The 24,491-nt window shown below is 40.3% G+C and overlaps 1 protein-coding gene across 2 annotated transcripts in view; it reads left to right on the forward strand.

The window, feature by feature from the left end:
• Window positions 1–22,835, forward strand: part of LOC143018243 (8-oxo-dGDP phosphatase NUDT18) — a 68,437-nt gene extending 45,602 nt beyond the window's left edge. The window contains exons 2-8 of one of the 2 annotated variants that reach the window (XM_076173497.1): window positions 14,555–14,684; window positions 16,079–16,139; window positions 16,791–16,911; window positions 17,881–18,112; window positions 18,364–18,469; window positions 18,592–18,836; window positions 20,393–22,835. In XM_076173497.1, coding sequence (XP_076029612.1) covers window positions 14,555–14,684; window positions 16,079–16,139; window positions 16,791–16,911; window positions 17,881–18,112; window positions 18,364–18,469; window positions 18,592–18,836; window positions 20,393–20,414 — 917 coding nt within the window. In that variant the 3' untranslated portion in view covers window positions 20,415–22,835. The remainder of the gene's footprint in view (window positions 1–14,554; window positions 14,685–16,078; window positions 16,140–16,790; window positions 16,912–17,880; window positions 18,113–18,363; window positions 18,470–18,591; window positions 18,837–20,392) is intronic. The other variant, XM_076173498.1, reaches the window with a different exon arrangement.
• Window positions 22,836–24,491: the final 1,656 nt, after the last annotated feature.

Raw genomic sequence — 24,491 nt, forward strand, 5'->3', positions numbered from 1 at the left:
GTCTCTCGCCCCTCCCCCTTGTGCGGAACCGCTCGCTCTCTGTGTCACTATGTCTTCCCACAGACATCTTTCATTTATTTTACTTTATTTTCTGATATATTTATAATAATTGTTATTGGTATTAATGATATTTTTGTTGCTTTTATCATTACTATCAACATCATTATTAGTACTTTGTTGTTGCTTTTTTTTTTTTTTTTTTTTTTTCTGTCATGGCTAGGCGGGGGAGTAAAAATAACGGGTATGTGTCTGTGTACATGTCTTTGTGTGTGATGGGAGTGGATGAAAGTAGAGGTGAATAGGAAGAGGAAGAGGAGGAGGAAAAGGATGTCCCTCTTCGCTGTCACACCTAACCACCCCGCCTTGCGAGGTAACCCCCAATAAAATAAAACAATTAATAAATCCTTTTGCTGTGGCGACGCTGTGTGCAGATTTTAACCAAACGCCAGACGATTTGACCCAGTGTCGTTATTCAGGTTTAATAAAATCGCCTGCCGGCAGCCACGATCAAGAGCAACGTGCCACGGGCGGCAAGGAAGGAGTGGAGGGGCATGGAGGTCATTAGAGGCTCTTGTAACGAGTACGTTAATTAATTATTGACTGTTGGAACGAACGCCGTTATGAAGCAGAGCTCGGTTGACCCGACTTGACCCGACCTCGGATCCAGAAACGACGCTGAAGATAAACGGTTCTGTCGTTTCTCTGGGCGTGTCTAGATGTCCGATGGGTTATGTCTAGGACTCTAGGGTGTCTGGAAATAGATAAATGGAAATGGAATGAAGTAATAAATCATAGAGACAGCGAGCGGCCTACTTCGCTTCATTATCTTCTCTTCATTTCTCCCTCTCCCCTCTTGCCCAAACCTTCCCCTCTCATCCGCTAACTCTCTTCTCTCTCTCTCTCTCTCTCTGTCTTCCTTTCTCTCTCTCCCTCTCTCTCTCCTCCTCTCTCCCTCTCCTACTCCGTCCTTTCTTTCTTTCCAATTTCCATTTCCGTATGTATCTGGTTTTTTTTTTTTTTTTTTTTTCTCTCTCTCTCTCTCTCTCTCTCTCTCTCTCTCTCTCTCTCTCTCTCTCTCTCTCTCTCTCTCTCTCTCCTCCTCCTCCTCCTCCTCCTCCTCCTTCCCATGAACCTTCAACCGTGTCCCCCCGTTTTCTTTCACTTCCGCATCTTCCTGTTCTTCCTACTGTGTGGTTGCCTGTGCCAATATATAATTACCTGTTTGTAAATTGCGCCCGCGCGTGTGTGTGTGTGTTTACCTAGTTGTATTATACGGAAAGGGGAGCTATGCTCGTGGTGACCCGTCTTTGTATCTCTCAGTATCTAGTTTGTTCTTAAATTCTTGTATGGTGTTGGCACACACTAGTGTTTCGTGAGTTTTGTTCCAGACATCCACCACTCTGTGTGTGTGTGTGTGTGTGTGTGTGTGTGTGTGTGTGTGTGTGTGATTCACCTTGGTCTTTGGATCATGTGTTGGACTCGTGATCGACAGCTATTTCCCTCCCGGAAGAGAGCTCAGAGCTCGTATGACCGATCTATGGGTAATGCTATGACCTTACACGCACACACACCCCTAATCCCCGCCCACGAGAGTTGGAGTAACGACTCGGAGCGCAGCGATACTGAAATAATTTCAGTCCTGGGCAGGATTCGAACCAGGTACCGCCGGCATCGCCGTACTGACAGTCTGGGACTCTACCAACCGCGCCACCGAGTCGTGTATATATGTGTGTGTGTGTGTGTGTGTGTGTGTGTGTGTGTGCGTGTGTGTGTGCACGCAGGCATACAAGAACGAGGCCAGCTACCTGGGAATGAAAACTGTTCTTTTGGTGATGGGAGGGTGAGGATAATCTACTTGCTTGTTTGTCTGACAGCCTATCCGCCCGCCCGCCTGCCGCCCATCTTGTGGAGAAAGGGCGTGGGTGTGGGCGAATATTGGAAGGGCGTGATGGACTGAAGATGGATTGTACATAACAAGCCCCATTTTTTAATCTCACAATCTTTTTCAATTTTCCATTTTCCTTTCAAATTCGCCTACACGTGTGCCTGTTGGTGTGTTTATTGAATCATCCAGTAGCTCTTCATGATTTGGATATTTTATTCTTTTACTTTTTTTTTAATTCCGTCACCACCCTTTGTTTCAATTCTCTTTTGTTTCGTTTCCAAATACGTCCTCTTCGTCTTTTATTATTTCGTTTATTTTATCTATTCATTTATTATTTTTTTTTTCTTTTCCTTAATATACTTATTCATTTTCTGCCCCCGGTTTTAATAGTTTGTGTTTTATAACGTTATGGATGAAGAAAGACCCCCTCCCCCTCCCCCTCCCCCTCCCCCTCCCCCTCGGCCGAAGTTATAATGCGGTTGCCAACTACTGATGGACAGATCCTCCTTGATCCTTGCGTGCGCTGACCACATGGTGTGTGTGTCTGTGTGAAAGAGTGTGCGTGTGAGTATGTGTTTGTGTGCGTGTGTGCGTGAGAGAGAGAGAATGAATGTGTGAGTATGTGAATATGTGTGTGTACGTGTATGTGTTTGTATGTGTGTGAGTGTGTGTGTATGTGTATGTGTTCGTATGTGTGAGTATGTACGTGTGTGTACATGTGTGTGCCTGTATATGTGTGTACGTGTATGTGTTTGTATTTATGTACGTGTGTGTGTGTGCGTGTATGTGTATGTGTGAGTGTGTGTACGTGTATGTGTTTGTATTTATGTACGTGTGTATGTGTGCGTGTATGTGTATGTGTGAGTGTGTGTACGTACGTGTATGTGCATGTATGTCTATGCGTGTGTGTGTACGTGTATGTGTGTGTGTGTGTGTTTACGTGTGTGAGTGTATGTGTGTGTGTGTACGTGTATATGCGTGTATGTGTATGCGTGTGTACGTGTATGTTTGTATGTGTGTGTGTATATGTGTGTGTGTTTGTGTGTATATGTGTGTACTTCTAACTTGTACTGTCCGCTTCCCACATTAGTCCTCTCCTTGACTATCTCTGACTGCCCCTCTTCCGTGCGATGTTTCCCCACGAGGGTAGAAGCGCTGGTTACTAAATACCAAACACACACACGCGCGCGCGCGCACGCACGCAGAAACTCCACTAGAATTCTACAGAAACGCATACACACTCGTGCAAATAACTATGAATATGTTCATTTCACCCATTTTCCCACATTTCCCAACCTGTCTGAAACAAAAGCGGAAAGTTCCATCAATATGAAACTAAAAATGAAACAATAGATAAGTTGATAAAGAAATATGATAAAGCGAAATGCGGCGGACTGATTGATATAAATTTATATACAATTTAGATTATATTCGTTTGACGTTGCACGCGCAAAGCTATTTTATTTGGCAAAGAAAAAACTCCGGATCAGAATATTTAGCGGAAGTATAAGGATCATATATATATATATATATATATATATATATATATATATATATATATATATATATATATATATATATATATACATTAACAATATCCATGTTAACATGATTAACATTATTGTTGACGTTAAAATGTAAATGTTAATGTTAAAATGTATTTTGATATATTAGTGCTAGAATGGATTTATTCAAAATATTAGTAATGTTCATAATGATTTAGATTTTTTCTTTTGTTTTACTATATGATTTTGAGATTCACTGTTCCCCGTTTTATCTATTCATGTATATATATATATGTATTTACCCGTCATCCAGGAGGTGCCAAGATAAGAGGGAGGGAAGAGGGTGGAGGGGAGTGGAGTATGTTAGGGATGGAATGGGTGGGAGTGGTTTTTATGCCTTTGTTTTTTTGGCTACCTCCCTTATAAGGGGGAAAAAGCCTTTGGTATATGTATATATGTATTTATCTATTCCATTCTCAATCCTCTCATCATTACTAAGGCGTCTCATCAACTTGATAATATAATTTGACGATAGAGGGCGTCATCACGACGTGGGTTGCGTTGTGACCTTGTGCAATTGTGTTTATTGCTGCGGTAGTGAGAGTGTGTGTGGAGGGGGGGTGGAGGGGTGTGTGGATTGAGCGTCGCCCCTGCAGTGGCGGTGGATTCACCTTTGACATTTACCTGGACTCTAGGAAGCTGTCATTCAACCGGCACTCCACTCTTTCCCATTCCACTCCATTCCACTCAGCACACTTTACTCGACTCCACTCTATTCCACTCCCCACTGCAATCCACACCATTCCACATTACTCCATTCCGCTCCACACCATTCAACATTACTCCATTTTGCTCCACACCATTCCACATTACTCCATTCCGCTCCACACAATTCCACATTACTCCATTCCGCTCCACACAATTCCACATTACTCTATTTCGCTCCACACCACACCATATTACTCAATTTTGCTCCATACCATTTCACCGCCCTTCTCCACTATTCTCCACTCTACCTCACTCCACTACACCCCATTCCACTATATTCCACTCCAGTCCAGACCAGACTAGGCCAGTCTGGTCCTCCCCAGACCAACTCAGACCAACCCAGTTCAGTCCACCCAACCACTGTCAAGTCTAGACCAGTCTAGCCCTCCCCAGACCACCTCAGACCACCCAATCCCTGTCTAGTCCAGACCAGTCCAGACCAGACCACCCTAGTCCAGTGTGGCCCTCCCTAGACCACGCTAGTTCAGACCATCAAACCCCTGTCTAGTCCAGACCAAAGTAGACCAGTCTGCCCCTCCCCAGACCACCTCAGACCACCCAATCCCTGTCTAGTCCAGACCAGTCCAATGTGGCCCTCCCTAGACCACGCTAGTTCAGACCACCCAACCCCTGTCTAGTCCACTCCAGACCACTCCACTCCATTCCACTTCATCATCCCTCGGGGCACTACTTTTTCACTTCCGTATCCCGCTTCCCACCCAGTGATTATTATGTTTGTCCTCATCCTATCCCATCCAGTTTGTTGTGTTGTATTATTATTGGTGTCATTATTAGTAACATTATTATTATTTATTGTTGTTGTTGTTGTTTGTTGTTCCACCCGCCTCGGCCAGCCGCGCTACAGCCACATCACCCGTACCCGGAATGCACCGTTTTTCAACTCAGCTCATCATGTTGTACGCTGTACTATATCATTACTCCCCCTGCCCCCCCTCTCTCTCTCTTTCCCTCTCTCTCTCTCTCTTTCTCTCTCTCTCTCATAAGAACATAACATAAGGAGACTGCAAGAGACCATAAGGCCTACATTAAGCAGCTCTCCCTCTCTCTTTCTCTCTCTCCTTTCTGTCTCTTTTTCTCGGTCTCTCTATTTGCCCCACATCTTACCTCACCTTTACCTTACCCTTCCTCTTTTGCCCGTAAGGATAGAGGCGCTGGTAAGCTATAACCCAGAACAGCGACCACCCATCCTCCAACTTTTTCTCTACATCCATACTTACCATTCACCAAGATTCTTAACTTAGCTTCTTAGCCACACCACGCCCATTCCTCCATCTATATATTGTCCACTACATTCGCCTTTCAGCCCAGATTGCACGCTGCACCCTTGACTCATCTTGGGTGACCGTCACCCATTCACTCCCCCACCCCCCGTTCTCCCCTCACGTTTCTCTTTCATTCTTCACCCAAGTATCTCTCACCCACGTTCCCCCACCACCAGAGAATTTTGCTGATTTTTTTCTTCATTTTGAGGTTGTGTGGGCAAATATTTGCTTCGAATTTGCTTCCGTCGACGACGACGACGAGTGCTCCGGTGAAGTGTGATGGTGAAGATTAAGGTTGGATGGTGGTGATGAGGTCTTAGCGTTGATGCCAACGGAGGTGACCGCATGGAGCCTAATTGTTGACATGTAAGAAACATCAATGATCACACACATGCATACAAACACATTCACACACAGACACACACACACACACACACACACACAGAGTTTTCTTAACTCGTGGAATTGGAAAATTAATTTAAATGCAAAGTTGGAAGGAAGCACTGAAACGGTACCCCACCAGCATAATTCTTAAATTTAATATCACACACACACACACACACACACACACACACACACACACACACACACACACACACACACACACACACACGTTTACCACCAATAGGTAATCACAATTCTTTCAATGATGTGGCACAGCTGACTGCAGCTGTATGGCTGCTGCTGCTGCTGCTGCAATTGCTCCTCCTCAGCGGTCTGGAAGATTCAGCTACCTAGCCGTTGTCGCTGACTCACTCAAGAATTTATAGGAATCCTCGATCTACTTTTATCTGTACCTCTATCTCTACCTATCTATATTCATCTATATATATATAATATATATATATATATATATATATATATATATATATATATATATATATATATATATATATATATATCTATATATATTCTCCCCTATCTTTCTCGGTCTGTTTATATCTGTATTGCTCTCTGTCTCTGTCTCTCTCTTCTTCGCCTCTCTCTTTATCTTTTCTCTTCCTCGCCTCTCTCTTTCTCTCTCTCTCTCTCTCTCTTCCTCTTCTTCTTCTCTGTCAGTTTAAGTTAAATTTCCCTTCACGACAACACACTCGGCGCCAAGCGATTCAATTCAACTCTGGAGACCATCTATCCATCTATCCTTCCATCCATCCACCACATTGATTTCGTTCGCACCCACACTCCTTCCACGCGCATTCCACCTCATCTCTCCTGCAATCCACATCCGGTCCGCCGTCTACCCCCAGGTCCTAATCCACCTTTCCACCTCGATCCACCTGTGGTCCACATCTGGTCCACTTGTGAGCCAGTTTTGAACCTCTTCTGGCCCACTCAACGGCGTTAGCCAGAAAAAAGTCCTTAAAGTGGGTCACATTGCCCAAGGAAGGTAATCGAGGTTAACTTAATCGAGATTAACTTAACCGAAATTAACTTTGCTGAGGTTACCTTAAGGTTAACTGATATTAACTTCAGGTTAAGTTAACTGAGAACTTTGGTTAACTGAGGGTTTGAAACAATTTTGTGTCGTTGACCAGGAATATATGTATATATATATATATATATATATATATATATATATATATATATATATATATATATATATATATATATATATATAATAGTAATAAATGTGGTCACAGTGGATGGATACAAGTTATCAAGTTATTATTTTTTTCTGCCATTTCTCCATCTGCATCCCGCCATCCACAACAGTCGCTGACGTCACGTCGTCGTTCTTATAACCAAAGGCGATGATTGGCCGCGCGGTAGCAGGGTGGATACTTTGTCAAACTCATGAACACGTGGTCGTAAGTTCGATTCCCGAGACCCACTGCGTGCCCTTTGCGTTGGTTCCCGACAGCCCTGGCCAGGTGGGGAGGCGACCCAAACATCGGCCTAAAAAAATATATATAATAATAATAATAATAATAAAAAAATGAATTAATAAATAAATAAATAAATAAAAAATGGCACCTGATCGGGAAACATTCCTCTCTTCATCTCCTTTGGCGCCATACTTCCATCATTATCTATTCACTTATTGATCAATTACAATGTATTATTTTTATTTATCTATTAATTATTTTATTTATGTATTTATTTGGCTCATCTGGTGTGATAATGCGCAATTTCTCCATACGTGTCATGTCGGTAAGCTGTGTTACAAAAGATGTTTGATGCTTATTTCGGACCATTGACCCTTGAATATTTAAATTAAAACTATTCTTGTCCCTCTGCCCCGCCTCTGTTTGTGACGGTGGTGGTAAATATTAGTGGAGGTGGTGCTTGTGCATGAAACAAGACATGCATCTGAGACAATATCGACTGAATATTCTCTTCTTCTCTTTCCTACTTCTCTTCCTTCTTCTTTCTTCCTCCTTCTCCTTCTCCCGTCTCTTCATTCCTCCTTTACTCCTCATTTTCTTCTTGCTACTCCTCCCCTCCTCCTCTCCTCCTCTCCCTTCCCCCTCCTCCCCTTCCTCCCCTCCTCCTCCCCCTTCTCCCTTCCTCCTCTCCCTTCCCCCTTCTCCCCTCCCCTCCCCCTTCTCCCCTCCCTTCTCCCTTCCTCCCCTCCTCCTCTCCCTTCCCCCCTCCTCCCCTCCCTCCCCTTCTCCCCTCCCTTCCCTCTCCTCCCCTCCCTTCCCCTCCCTTCCCCCTCCTCCCCTCCCTTCCCCCTCCTCCCCTCCTTTTCCCCCCTCCTCCCATCCTCCCTCAGAGATTGGAATGAATGGAATGCAGAACAAGACCTCCTGGAGTGGGTGGGTGGGGGGGGGAGTGAGGGAGGACTGGTTTCCAGCTGACTTCTGACCAATCGAGAGACGTTTTAGTCCCAACCCCCCTCCCCTCCCCCCCCCTCGCCCCGCGCCCTCTTTTGGACGAATAAAATAGTTTGGTGTAAAATACCTCGCCACGTTGAAAAGGTTCTTGTTATTATGAACCGAAGTTCACCAGCGTTTCAATTCTGTTGAGAGAGTTGGATGAAGCGGGGGTGGGGGTGGGGGGGGGGGTGGTATGTCCGGAGTTGTTTTGTTAAGAATTGGGATTGTCTAGTGCGATTGCATCAGCAGGAAGTGTATTCCTGCCGTTTGTTGATAGAGTGAAAATTATGTTTATTTATTAGTTTGTTTGTCCATTCGTTCGTTTGTTTGCTTGTTTGCCCTTTTATTGATATGTTTATTAATTCATTTATTTACTAGTCCATTTACTTGTATGTTTAGTATTTTAATTTTATTTCTTCGTTTTTGTTTCATTGATCCTTTATCAAAACTGGGCAAAGGATATTCCCATAACCGAATGAATTCGTCAGAAATGAGACAGAAAATTTATTTTAATTTCTTCAACTAAAGAATCAAACTATCTTCATTTTTAATGCCAGCTACCCCTCACGTTCCTTTTTCCACATACTTGATGGCTGTGGCTTTATTTATTTATTTATCAGTTTCAATATATATATATTTTTTAAGTAGATTTGCGTTGGCCACGCTGACTTCATTTCATTTGTCACCCAGTGGGCCATCTTATATTCAAACTGCGTTTTTTATGAGACAAGTTCTTCTATAGACCACGATACCATTTGTAATTAGCGCACCACTTGTCGCAATGCACCCATCGATGTCAGTCGACATGACGTCACGTCACGGCGTCACTCTGTCACTCTCCTCCCCCCACCCCCTCCCTCCCAACGGTAATTCATTGTCATTACCGTCCGTGTTGCCCCCAGAATTTATTTTATGTCACGCTTTCATCGCACGCTCTCTCTCTCTCCTTTTTTCTTTGTTTTCTTTCTCGCTTTTTTTGCGTTAGAATAATGTCGACATTTTCCCTCGTGGAAATGAAAACTTATCGTGATGGTGAAATTGATCTTTTGCTGCACCCTATTGATTTAATTGAATAAATTTGTGTAAACGTATTTATTAGTTTTTTTAACTTTTATTTATTGCCACAATATACATTCCATATAATTTCTTCTCTATATAAAGATAAATCTAAATTATTGAATAATTTATTTCTTATTACTGAATAAGTTGTATATGTTTTCAAATATGTCGTAAATATGAATACTGTTGACTTATATATCTTCAGTTGTTCTCCCTCGGATCTCTACCAAGGTATGGACTACAACGGTTGTGTTGGGCGTCCTTAGGCTTGTATTCCAACCCACATCCTCCAGCCTTGGACGAAATCCATCAGAATCATTGGAATCCAATGGTAGTGTTGGGCGTCCCTAGGCTTGGATTCCAACCCACATCCTCCAGCCTTGGACGAAATCCACCCGAATCGTTGGACTACAACGGTTGTGTTGGGCGTCCCTAGGCTTGTATTCCAACTCACATCCTCCAGCCTGGACGAAATACATCAGAATCGTTGAAATCCAACGGTTGTGTTGGGCGTCCCTAGGCTTGTATTCCAACCCACATCCTCCAGCCTCTGACAAAATCCATCCGAATCGTTGGAATCCAACGGTAGTTTTGGGCGTCCCTAGGCTTGTATTCCAACCCACATCCTCCAGCCTTGGACGAAATCCATCAGAATCATTGGAATCCAATGGTAGTGTTGGGCGTCCCTAGGCTTGGATTCCAACCCACATCCTCCAGCCTTGGACGAAATCCATCAGAATCGTTGAAATCCAGTGGTAGTGTTGGGCGTCCGTAGGCTTGTATTCCAACCCACATCCTCCAGCCTGGACGAAATACATCCGAATCGTTGGAATCCAACGGTAGTTTTGGGCGTCCCTAGGCTTGTATTCCAACCCACATCCTCCGGCCTCTGACGAAATCCATCCGAATCGTTGGAATCCAATGGTAGTGTTGGGCGTCCCTAGGCTTGTATTCCAACCCACATCCTCCAGCCTCTGACGAAATACATCCGAATCGTTGGAATCCAACGATAGTTTTGGGCGTCCCTAGACTTGGATTCCAACCTAAATCCTCCAGCCTCTGACGAAATCCATCCGAGTCGTCGGAATCCAACCCATCCGTTGACTAGTGTAACCGTATCTTAACTCGCTTTCGAAAGGGGAAATGCGTTGACTGGCATTTGGTAAGCAGGTGAACCACAACAAAGAGAAAAAAATGTGTATAATTGCCGGAGATTCTCTCTCTCTCTCTCTCTCTCTCTCTCTCTCTCTTTCTCTCTCACCAGACCTATTTTTGGATTATTAAGAAAAATGTGTACTTTGTCATTGAGACTGTGATGACAGACAATTTTTTGGTAATCGTCTGAAGGGAGACCTCTTTGGTGAAGGTTTTTTGAGTCCCCTTCAAACACTGATTAACTGCATATTTTGTTTTGAATATCGCCATACTATTTTATTCATCTGACGAAGGAGGTAAGGGTGGGGGTTGTTTGCTGTTACCTAAACTTGTTACATGATGAACAGAGGCAGGAAACTAACTCGTCACATAGGTAAACAAATGAGCTTTTGTACGTATAATATAAAAAGTAATTTGAGAACGAAAATATAAACAAGTGAGCTTTGCCGGTTTTTTTTTTTTTTTTTTTTTTTTTTTTTTTTTTTTTTTTCTTGTAAGCTTATGTCGTGGAATCTAGTACAGGGTACCACCTTGCACCAAGATTTCTATTTTCTTGAAAACTATCATTTGAGGATGATGGTAATGACAGTGTGACCCTGATTCTTGCACTTTCCTCCCAATTTTGATGCCTCTGGGGATCGTTGGAGGTAAAGAGGGAGGTAGGGGGCGAAGGAAGTAGAGAATTCCTCGCGTGTAGGAACCGTTAACGGTTCCCTGCGACGGTTGACGTTTGAATGTATTGGCCAACCGTTGTCCGGTTTTCAAATTTCCTTTTTCCATTTTTGGCTGTAGACATATTGTAGATAAATGTGCACGCTAAGAATCGAGCCATATGTATTGTGTGTATGAGATAGACACACCATAGCCTTGGATCACGTGTTAGACTCATGATCGTCAGTCATTACCATACAGGATGAGAGTTCAAAGTTAAGAGAGTACGATCTATGGATAATAATGTGGCATTGCACACACCATTGGCCCATCCTCCTGCCCAAGGGGGTACAGTAACGGCTAGCAGTATCGTGACTTTCCCACGCTCAGAACGGAGCGAGAGGTCAGATCCACGGTGTGGTAGCCCTCGACACTAACCACGACCACATCAGCAAGGTATGCGTGTAATTGTAAGCACAACTTGTGTAGAAGTGCGCGAAGAAGGAAAAGGAAGGGGAAGACGACCGTATGCGTTTCTGTTGCAAGGAGAACTTCCGTTGCTGAGATGGATAGATGGCGTTGATGAATGATCGACTCTTTAGTGTGAAGATTTTCACCATACCTACACGTCCGAAAATGAAAGATATAATAATAATAATGATAATAATAATAATAAATAATAATGATCATTATAATGATAATATAAAGTAAATTAGATATAAGAATTTTTACAATAATAGTAATAATAATTACAATAGTAATAATATAATAATAATAGTAATCATTATAATAATATAAATAATATGAATAGGAAATGAATAGAAATAGATTAAACAAGGAAAACAGAATAATGATAACGATAACAATACTGACTGCGTGACAATGAATGAAATCGGTATACGACGACATCACGCTTACCAAAGGTCAGTTGCCGCGTGTTCTGCCACACGCCGATAGGCCAAAGGGAAGGGAGAGGGAGAGAGGGAGGGGTGGAGACTCGGGGCAGAATGGGATCCCGATCAAACGACATCTCGCTTTCGATGGAGGGAGCGGATCATCGTTCGGAAGGAGTAAGTTGGATGGGAAAGGGAGGATGGGTATGTAGAGAGGCAGGAAGATGAGAAGACATTAAAATATAGTGAAAGTAGTCTGAGGAAGGAATGAAAGACTACACACACACGCACACACACACACAAAATTGAATTTAGAGATATAGCGAAACACACTAAGGACACAGTTATTAAAGTGATGAGAGAGGAGAACATAGTAAGAGACTTAGCAGATAAAAAGAAATTTATAATTATGTTAGGAATGGAAGAGAAACATTATCCAAATAGGACTACAAGAGTAAGAGAGGAGAAAGAAAGAGTGAACAGGGTACTAAGAATATTTCAAAAAGGTGAACAGGAAATAGGGAAAGAAATTGAAGAAATATATAGATAGGTCGAGGGACTGGTAGAATGTTACCGGTGGATAGGTCGAGGGACTGTTAGAAGGTTAGCGGTAGATAGGTGAAGGGACTGGTAGAATGTTACCGGTAGATAGGTCGAGGGGCTGGTAGGTTAGCGGTAGATAGGTCGAGGGACTTGTAAAATGTTACAGGTAGATAGGTCGAGGGACTGGTAGAAAGTTAGCGGTAGATATGTGAAGGGACTGGTAGGTTACCGGTAGATAGGTCGAGGGACTGTTAGAAGGTTAGCGGTAGATATGTGAAGGGACTGGTAGAAGGTTACCGGTAGATAGGTCGAGGGACTGGCATATTAGGGTAGATAGGTGAAGGGACTGGTAGAAGGTTAGCGGTAGATAGGTCGAGGGACTGGTAGAATGTTACCGGTAGATAGATGGAGGGACTGTTAGAAGGTTAGCAGTAGATAGGTGAAAGGACTGGTAGAATGTTACCGGTAGATAGGTGGAGGGACTGGTAGAAGGTTACAGGTAGATAGGTCGAGGGACTGTTATGTTAGGGTAGATAGGTGAAGGGACTGGTAGAAGGTTAGCGGTAGATAGGTTGAGGGACTGTTAGAATGTTACCGGTAGATAGATGGAGGGACTGGTAGAAGGTTAGCGGTAGAAAGGCGAAGGGAATGGTAGAATGTTACCGGTAGATAGGTAGAGGGACTGGTAGAAGGTTACCGGTAGATAAGTCGAGGGACTAGTAGGTTACCGGTAGATAGGTCGAGGGACTGGTAGGTTACCGGTAGATAGGTTATGGGACTGGTAAAATTTTACCGGTAGAAAGGTCGAGGGACTGGTAGAAGGTTAGCGGTAGATAGGTCATGGGACTGGTAAAATTTTACCGGTAGATAGGTCGAGGGACTGGTAGGTTACCGGTAGATAGGATATGGGACTGGTAAAATTTTAACGGTAGATAGGTCGAGGGACTGGTAGAAGGTTACCGGTAGATAGGTCATGGAACTGGTAAAATTTTACCGGTAGAAAGGTCGAGGGACTGGTATAAGGTTACCGGTAGATAGGTCGAGCGTCGGATAGAAAGGAAATGTAGTGAAGGGCATTTCCGAAGGAAGTGAAAGGAGGGAAGAGGTGGTGGGTGGAGTTGGAGGGGGGGGGTTCAGTGGCATGATACTAGTAAAAGGTAGGTCACGTGATTATCGAGGAAGGAAGCCGACGTTTGGTATTATGGTTTCCTATTGTCGTTTTTGTTGGAGCTATCTTTATTAATAATTGGGTATTATTCCTTATTATTCCATCTGCGCGCTATCAATGATAGAATGATCAGTATCATTATTGGTTTAATTGCCATTGAGATAAGATTGAGAGGGGGGAGGGGTTGATTGGAACATTATTGACGAAGAGACATTTACTACCTGCTCAGGCTGCTTGACCTCTCACGAACTTCGTGAGATCTCACGTTCTGCACCAGCGGCTACTTTCTCACGCCCTGTCATCATCCAACCTCAGCACCTGAAGTGGAGGGGGAGGGGTCCATGAGCTGATTAAGATCGCTTGGTTTAACCAGAATAAATACACAAGACGACGACACCCAAGAAGGCGGCATGGCATACAGTCCTTAAGGATAGAAGCCATGGTAAACTAGCCCTTTGTATTCAGCCAGACACCCGAAGCTGACCCAATATAAACCAGAACTATTCAGCTCCATATTTCGTTGTTCGAGTATTTTATACTGTATTCTGCATTTTTCGTATACTTAAGAAATTCATGATTTTACAAACAACGGGCTGCGCCCGACCCCGCTACGCGGAGTCTCGGCCCTTCGGGCGAGTTCGCTTCGCTCGTAGGCGCCTTCAGCCAATGAGTCGTCTCAGCTGCCGTGACGTGAACACTCAATCAGGGGCCGGAGGGGACGTGTCCCCTTGAGGGATTTCCGGTTTCCGCTCCGATTTAGATCGATGTTAACATGAATTCTTTTATTACTATATAGAAACCTCAACTGTGTCTTTTTGTCCACAGCCTCGAAGGGCGTGGAGCCCTGCACGCCCTCCTCCTACTCGCCGGTACTTCGGGAGTCTGTGTGTTACATCGTGGCCGCTGTCCTCATCAACCAGGAAGGCCACGTTCTCATGATGCAGGAGGCCAAGAGGTGAGCAAGTGCCGGGTTTGACGGGAATGGGTGCAAGAAGGACCCGGCTTGAATACCCTTTATTATGGTTATTTATTATTATCATTATTATAGCTATTTATTATTTTATTATTTAGTATTTTGGTTTTTTATTTTTATTATTCTATTGTTATTTATATTATTTTATTATTTTTATTTTTTATTTTATTATTATTATTATTATTAGTTATCATTATTTTATTGTTTTGATTTTTTATTATTATTATTTTATTATCATTTTAATTTTATTTCCTATTATTTTTATTATTTCCATTTTTTCTTTTTCTATTATTTTTATTTATTTTATTATTATTATTATTATGATTATTATTTTTCATTATTATTTTTATTATATTTTTTGTATTTTTATTTTTGTATTATATTTATTATTTTTTTTTATTATTGTTAGTATAGTAATGTTTCTATTATTTTTTATTATTTATATATCTTACTATTAATTTATATATACTGTATATAATTTTTTTTTATAATTTATTATTTTATTGTTATTTTCTTTATTATTACTTTTATTTTATCTTTATTATTTTTATTTTATCATTTTTATTATTACTATTTTTATTTTGTTGTTTTTTATTATTTATTATTGTCATTTTATTATTATCAATATTTCTTATTATTATTGTTCTTATTATTTATTTTTTATTTTCATTATAATTACTATTTCTAATATTTTTATTGTTATTAATATTTTTGTTATTATTGTTTTTATTATTATTATTATTATTTTTGTTCGTATTATTTTTATTATTATTTCATTATTATATTTATTTATATTATTATTGTTTTTATTTTATTTACTCATTTATTTTATTATTATCATTCTTAATTTCCTTCAGAATTCTTGGATACCAACCATCAGGCCCTGGTGTTTTTCTATGTATCATTTAATTTTTTCGTTTGTTATATTTACAGTAGTAAGTTTCCAGGAGGAGCCAAGAGGGAGGGAGGTGGGTGAGTGGGAGTGGAGTATGTGGGGATGGAATGTGGAATGGGTGGAGTGGATTTTATGCCTTTGTTTTTTTGGCTACCTCCCTTGTAAGAGGGAAGTGGCCATTGGTATATGTAAGTTTCCCCTAGACTTACCACAGGCTTCAGTTAGGACTTCACTTTGAGGTATTTTGTTTACATATACTGAGCTAAAATAGTTTAAGGTATCACGCATACCTTAATTCAAATATTCAAGTTGACTGTCAGCAGATAATAGTGGGCCAATGTGATTCCTAATAACCTTTTTATCTCTAATTAACTATTGAATTCTTTGGGATTCTCTTTGGATCTATCAGCAATATTCATTTTGTATTGTCAATGCAAGTATGGTTCCATTCACTTAAATACTAACAGCTAGTTTGTTTTAGTTCATGTGCAGGCCAGTGGTATCTGCCAGCCGGACGGATGGAAGCAGGCGAGAGTGTTACAGTAAGTATTGTTGGTAGGGAATGATGGTTTTCTGGAGGAGGATAGCTTAAGGAGTTCTTGAAGAAGAGGGAAATGGTGAGTCACTCTCTCTCATAGGAGTTCTGAAGTTACAAGCTTTAGTAAAGTAATTAGAGTCTCCTCACAAGATGCTCATATCTCGCCACCTCTTCATATTCACTAGAATAGATTTCCACCAGAAATGTTGATATTAAGTGTGAGGTAGCCATTGACTGGCAGTATATTCCATCACTCATAAATTCTTTTTACAAGCAAAATTCCCAATGCATCCTCTAAAACATTGTTTAATGTCATCACTCTCTGTTCGATACACATCTCTATCATCTCTCCATTTTTGTTCCTTCCTGGCACACCATAGCTTTCTACTACTCCATTCACTAGCTCATCTGTTATAGCATTTAGATCCCCCAACTACTCCTAGTAGTAACATATAGTATATTTTTCTATTTCTAGCACATTTTTCCCTTTGGGTCCATCATCTAATCTATCTGTATACCAAGGGGTTTGAGGGCTTTTTTCCCCTTATAAGGGAGGTAGGCAAGTCCCCATCCCCACCCATTGCACTCCCATCCACAACCCTTTCTTCCCCATCATTTCCCAACCCGTTGACTAATACAGGTGATATTATTACAGGAAGCTGCTGCCAGGGAGGTACAAGAAGAAACTGGCTTAACAGTCGATATCACAACACTTCTAATGGTTGAAAGTGCATCTGGATCTTGGTTCAGATTTGTTGTTACAGGCAATGTTACAGGTATGTCATATTTGTGATATTAAACCAACCCAAAAGTTCTATGTGGAACCATTGATACTACCTTATCATTGTTCATTGTTGGGGCTTAAAATGTATGTGCCATTTATCCAGTCTGCTTCCTGCATTGATGCCATTTCTTGTGTTCCCAACAATTGCACCTGCTAAGCCTTTTTTTCAAGAAGTAGTTGATTAAATGGGAATGGATAACTGTAGCTCCACTGTGGCTGGCAACTGTCCCCAGGTCCTACCATAGATCTCTCTGGGAAGAAACATTAGACGGTAGTCTGTGTTGTATTACCATGGTTTAATTTCCGTCATCAGGTTATAACAAGAGCAGTCCCTATTTGTCAGCTCAGTATGTAAGTTAGGGCATTCACAAGTTTTGAAGACAAGCAACAGGGAGATTATTTTCTCAGATGACTGTCTCGCAGTGTCATTGATCCTTCCTTAGGTGAAAAAGAGGAGAGAAAAGCACTTGGCTCTTAGCCCAGTCCTAAGGCTAAATGCTATCCCCTCAGGGCTTCACTCCCATACGAAAGCAAGGAAGTCATTTGGTTTTGAAAATAATTGGTAAGGAGACAATTCTGATGTAGGATCACCATGAGCAGGCACCCATTGTTAGTCTTAGTGAAAAAGATTGTTAGACACTTGATTGGGTGGGAAATTATTTCATTGACACCAATGGCAAACCTGTTTTTTACTGGCAAGACTGTAACAGGCTGAAACAGCAGGGTAAAACCAGCCTCTGCTGTTGAGCCCTACTGTGGAGGTGTTGTGTCTCACTGGATTGCTTCTGACCTGAGCTAAGACAGACAAGACAATAAATGGGTGTGGGATGGGTGAAGGGCGGGTGTATGCCTTGACAAGGCACCACCTTCCTAAGAAGGGGGAAAGGGGCTTTTGGTATACAGAACCATAATACTGACTGTCAAGGTTGTGTAATTAATTTTTGTTTTCTTGGTTATTCAGGTGGCACTCTAAAGACACCTGCAAACGCAGATAGCGAATCTCTTCAAGCCAAGTGGGTGGAAGATGTTGGTGAGCTGAGCCTAAGAGGCAGCGACATCTACCCACTTGTGCAGAGAGCTAAGCAGTACTGGAGTGCCAAAGATGAACCCTGGCATCCACTTATCCTGCCCAGTGTAAAACCCCATTCCAGACTTATTCTTCGTCTTGTCATAGCCATTAGGAAGAGAGCAAAGTATGACATTGTATATGTTAATGGAAAAGGCCTTTTGGTACATGGGTATATGTATATATATATGTATATATACATATATATATTTTATGTAGAAGTGATAAATATACATTTGATGAATCTAACTTACATATAGATTTGACTAAATGCATTATTGATATTGTTTACTTATTAGGTTGATTACATTCCACATTTTGTAAACTAGAAAATTTATTACAAGTTTTGCAGATAATTAAACTTGCACTTTGTTACAGCAACCGTGTATGCATTTTAGTCAGTGACAAGACAGCCACACACCTACCTGCCACAGAGATTAATCCTCTTAGATCCCTACATTCAACTCTTCGCAAATATATGACGGTATGTTTAAAGTCATCCTTTCAAAATATTTGATGAAGATAAAATAAAAGATTATGAAGTATATTTTCAAATGAAGTTCCGTCACAATTGATAGATACAACTTTGCGTTATCTTGTCATCAGGAAATCTTCGGATCTGATTTGCCTCCGCACCGTCCCCAAGGTGTGTTAAACGTAGAGTTATCTACCAGCAATCCCAGCGGAAGCCATGACGGTATTTCCATCACACTCTTGGTCCCAGTGCGTAAAGCATTGGAAGAAGTGCCCCTTATTGACAAGTATTCATGGGTGGAACTTCCAAAGCCTTTAGGCGAGGACCTACTTAACCGCATGGGCAAGAATATGATTGTGCCACTCAACGTCATACGGTAAGCAGCAGGTGCCTGACGTTAGTTAGTCATGGCTCTGCTGTGGTAGTCATGTGGGGAGGTGATGGTGACAGTGCAAACAACTTAGTGCTCCCTCTGGGCTCCGTCTAGTATTGCCACTATGGTCTTTATCACTCGTCCTTTTTGTTGATACTTCTTTAAACTTTTGATAATATACTTTGTACCTGCTTTGGCCATTATGGTGGATAAGCTTGAAGCCTTAGCAGAAGGAAGGAGGGTGTATCTAGAAATGAAACAACTTTGTTTCTGTGTCATATCTCTGTTTCTCCAAATGCCTTGCAGGTTAGCTTAAAATTCAAATTATACCATCAATAATGAAAAATAATTTAAGAAATGTTAACATTGTGATTTTTTTCTTAAAAATGGTGACTAATACAAGTTGTTAATCATATATTCATGGACAAAAACATCGCCTGGTCAAATGGGTATCCATCCTCTTCAAAGTACTTCCTTTATCAAGATATCAACTACACTATTTCATATCCCCAGTTGCAGCAACCTTTTCTTCATATATTAACCCTTCCAAATACTCGGTTATTTCAATTTCTTTCACTCTAATCCTATTTCCATCTCACAATCACAACATAATTCACCCCACCTCATGCTAGATAGCAACACAATCTCTTCACTTGGTTACCTATGAGCTGAACCAGTGACTGTTACTGGTTTCCTGGGTCTGCAGGTCTACTGCAAGAGGAAACCAGGGCAAGAGATTGATTGATCCTATTTAGCTATGCACTAAATTGCCCCAAGTAAACATAAATCTGGAAGAATAAATCTGATTCACCAAGGTTTTTTTAATATACACGAAAGTGCATTTGTTTTGGAGCTGAGGTGAAGATCAAACATCTTAACACTAACCTCAGTCATTATTCTCTAATACATGCAGGTATGTATGCATTAAAAAGATAATTAATTGGTCATTTGCTTTTTCTGTCTTCTTATTTTTTCCCTGAGTATTCCCAGAAATTGCATTATTTACCAAACTCACTGTTGAGTTTAGTTTCCTTTTTCAGAGTGTCCACATTAATCACTTGAGTTGCTGCTCCCTAACCATCCTGTGTTGCCGTGACCTGTGTGGCTTTGTGAGCGGTCAGTGCTCCTTGCCTTCCTCTCTTGCTTTGTCCACCTCTACTGCACCTCCATCACTACACCTATGATTCACCCTTCATGCAATATCTCAACTTGTCAGTGTTGTTTTCACCCGAGAGTGGTTATTATTATTTTTATTTATTATTATTATTATTTTTTTTTTTTATTGGAGTTTATATATTTTTTACCTGTTGTGTGAAATGTCCCAGTTTTTTTCTATTTTCTCCTACTTCTTTGACCAACATTGGCATAGAATCAACTTGATATATAAAAATGCACATGCTTACAAACATTTTTAGAAATTGTTAGTAGTGATCATCAGTCTATTTCACTATTGTAATGTTTGTATATTCCAACTAAACAGACAGCTTTTTGGTCTAGTGATGCGGACATAGCCATATCTGCTCGTAGACACATCATTGATCTTTACCTCCATTTTTCAGCTACTGGGAATCATGTGCATAAGGTGCCATAAGGTCAAGTAAGGTCACTTGGCACACATCAAGCGGATTCTCCACTTTAGAGCTGACCTATAATTGCAAGGTCAAAAATTACAAAACCCAAGTGGAGTTTTGGTATAATGTCCCATTTCTAAATTGTATAGTACAGCTTGTTAGTGTTATACCAAGTTTGTGATTAATATAATTTCATTGAGTTTACTGATATGCTAAAATCAATCAACCTCAACTTTCAATTTGCTTTCCCAAAGATGTGCACTTGTTACTCTCTAGCATTTCTATTTTCCTGTACACAGAAGAAACGAAAAGCCTTTAATAGCACTTTTAACTTGTATGTTATGATGGCAAATGCAGATTTTGTGCTAGTTAATGTTGGACAATTTTATTGAACTGAGGGACAGAATAGTCATGGTCAGGCCCCACTTTCTTGTAGCCTGAGGAGTAAATAAAATGATTCAACATTACTATATACAAAATCTACAAAAGGTATTGTAACATTGAAGAGTTAATGATGATATATCTGGAAATGGGACTTGACACTAGCTTCACAATTTATTCAGAATTTTCTGTGCACCACATCTTAGCATATTGGTTTCGTTGGCTGTCCCTATGCTGTCCTGCCTTGTCTCCTTACTTGACTCTCCACACCTTGATGCCCAGGATTCTTCACAAGAAATAGGCTTTATCGCTATCTTTTTCAGCACCATCACAACATTACTACCTGATTTATGTATAAGATTTCATGACATAAAATCTTATCTCTGCAATGTCTGCATATAGTTTATTATAAGCACCTATGTATATCTGGCACTTATTTATTTACTTTGCATGTCTTCATTTCAACTATTGTAGTTGTGTATATACAACTTACTATTACAGGTACTTTCAGATTTATTAGGGTTTGGGTGTAGAATGTAGTTGTTTTTAAGACTACTTTCCAAGATTCTAAACTGAATAGGGGTATTTTGGTGTATAGAAATTCTGTCATTCATCTTTTTCTACTTTGCCAGGTTAAGTAGTAGTTCTACCTCTTCTTCCTTCGACTGTTGAGTTTAAGTTTTATCATAAATGCAAGTGCCTATAAGCTAAACTCTGTTTATTGTATATACCTTGGTTTCATAGTTTTCTTGTAACAATTTTAGATTATGGTCATCAGATTTCATGCTCATGGATATAATTTGAGTTTTCTTACCTGGTATATACATGAGTAAACCATGTTCCTTAGTCGGGAATTTAATATTTCTGAAGATTTTATTGTTATTGTATTACAGCAAGAGTACAACATAAAACTAAGAAAGTTTACTGATTAACAGAATATATGCATTAGGAAAATTACCCTTAGTCATAGTTTACTCATGTCCATTAAATAGAAACCATATCTTCATTGAGCAGAATTAAAGTTATAGATATCCACATCCTGTATTTAAGGTGACTTGAGTTTGAAATGATAATTATGGTAAGCAGACTCCAGTTTATTGCAGCGTTTTCTTTTAATAAAAGAATTGGAGGAAAAAAGGTTCTGTCAAGCTGACAAACTTTGCTTTATGTTAGTGTACAACCAAGATAGAAAAATTAAGACATCATAATTCTTACTTTTATATTGCCCTAATTGAGTTAGTTGAATTTATTCTTTAATCTATTTATGAACATTTTTAATATACTTTTGTTGATATTGTGCTCTACAATGAAATTGTTCATTTGAAAGTGATTGTCTAGAAGCTAATTTTGTGTGTGATGTCCAAACTGATGTCTGTATTAGACGACTGCCTTCCATTTACACTTTGTTATATTCATTGAAAATTTGGCTGTATTCATTCATTTTTACATACCTCTCATTCATGCCTCCTTATATGTGTTGATTAGCAATAAACAATTGTTAGTAATGTACCAGAAAGAACAAATGTGATGCTGCCTTTCAACCAGACTTGAGATTCCAAGTCTCAATTTGTACCAAGTTCTTCATGGAATGTGATTTGCTGTGTTTCTTTATATGCTTGCACTCTTACAGGGTACTCAAGAGTTACCAGAAGGAATAGTGATAGAGCTGAACAGTTACCTGTAGGTTTTAGCAGTTGGTATTCCTTTGTCAACCATCTTAAGATATACAGCAGATTGCATTTGTCATTTATATTTTAGATTTTAAACAATGATTGCATGCTGTGAACTTATGCAATGGTTGATTCTTTAAAGTAATTATAATTTAACAATCCTGTGTATAAACTGTTGAAGCATTTTATGTTGTTAATATGTGAAAATTTCATTGAACTATAATTAGAACCATGGTAAATCTCATTTTCTTTGGTCACATGTCAAAGTTGTTTATTTTTATACTTAGTCATATTACTAGATGTTAATATCATTTTTATGTAATGGATATTTTCAGTATTTTGTAACAAACCAAGCATTTATAAATATTCATAACTTACAACGTGCTTTTGCTCTGACCTTAAATAAAAACACAATTGTGAAGAAAACTAGTATAGTGATAAGATTGTTACCGTTTGGTCTTGACACTTGAAAAATTTAAGATGGTTGTCTCAACAACTTCAAGTACCACCTGCAATTACCATTCTCAAGTAACAGATCGTCACCCTCATAAAGAAATTGCCTAAGTAATTTTTCGTCAATTCCTGTTCTTTTTTTTTTTCTAAATCAATTTTTCATTGCTCCTTGTGGTACAATTCCCAATGTTTTATTTAGTGTCTGAGTAGATTAAAACTACATTAGGAGGAACATTATGTGCATTTAGAAAATAGAAAACTTTTTTTTTTTTTCGATTTTCCTGAAAAGTTGGACTTAGGCCCTTCTTGATGAGGGTGACGATATGAAGGGCAGCTGAAAGCTCCAAGAAAAGGGGCTAAAACTTCCTCCAGATTATTCTTCTTGGAGGAAGACCCACCACGGCACCCCCAGCATTCATCTCCCATCAGGGAAGTTGATGCTAAACATGAAGTAGCAACTGAAACTGACAGTATACTCGGTTGTGGTCAAAACTTCATAATTATACAATACTAACTTTACTCTTTCCAAGAACAATCCACATGGCAGGCAGTACAGGCCCAATGATCACCCTATACTAGGACTGAGGGGGATACAACAGCTCAACAGCAGCATGTACAAATGAGCAACCCTATTTAGGATCCCCTCTGCCTCGCCCTACTAGGAAAGGAAGCTGGACAAAATGGTTCAAGAATAGCCTTCTTCATCCTCACCTGGTTGGGGTATTACCCCCAGCAAAGTCATTCTTATGGCAGGAAGAACTGCCTTGCAAAAACAACATAAGAGGCTGAATACATTAAAACCACCACACAAAATGGAAGTTTTAGATAGGGATGACTTGTTAATATGGGACAACAGTAAAACGAGAGGACACGAAAAGAAACTAAAAAAAGATAGTTACAGGAGAAATTTAAAAAGGAACAGCTTCCCACACAGAGTGATAGATACATGGAATAAATTATACAATGAAACAATGTGTGCAAACACTATACAAGATTTTAAGAAAAAAAAATTGATGCTGAGAGATACAAAGACGGGTCACCAGAAGCATAGCTCCCTTCCCGTATAATACAACTAGGTAAATACCAGTAACCTCTCCACTTAAAAATTCTACCAAGCCAAGGCAACCCCTTCTATAAATACCCAGAACAAATCACCCCCACCCACCCCTACCTATTACCTCAAAACATGAGGTCCAAGCACCCATAGTTGTGTTGGATGAAAGATGAAAAGGAGTACGGAAATCGAGATTACTAATGTAGAAAGGAGTAGAAGAGGAGAAAGGTTAAATGGAAATTGGGAGAACAAAAAGCACTCCAGTATGTGGATGTGGCAGTGATTAATTTAATTTTTGCTTATAGGTCAGGATGCTCGCTGGTCAAGTGGGTTAGAATGTCACTAATTGTATCAGAGGTTGAGGTGATGGCAGTTTGAATCCTGGTGCTTGCGAGTTGGACCAAGGGCATGGTTCATTAAATTCAATGTTATAATTCCTCTGTAAGGGGCTCCATCCTAGGCTCCTGATGGGGGGGGGGTGATGTTCAACTGAATCAAGAGTTCAGGCTTCTAATTAGGGAGACCATGT

This window comes from Oratosquilla oratoria, chromosome 34, assembly GCF_046742065.1.
Source record: "Oratosquilla oratoria isolate Oo_2021 chromosome 34, ASM4674206v1, whole genome shotgun sequence".
In the NCBI taxonomy this organism is placed as follows: Eukaryota; Metazoa; Arthropoda; class Malacostraca; order Stomatopoda; family Squillidae; genus Oratosquilla; species Oratosquilla oratoria.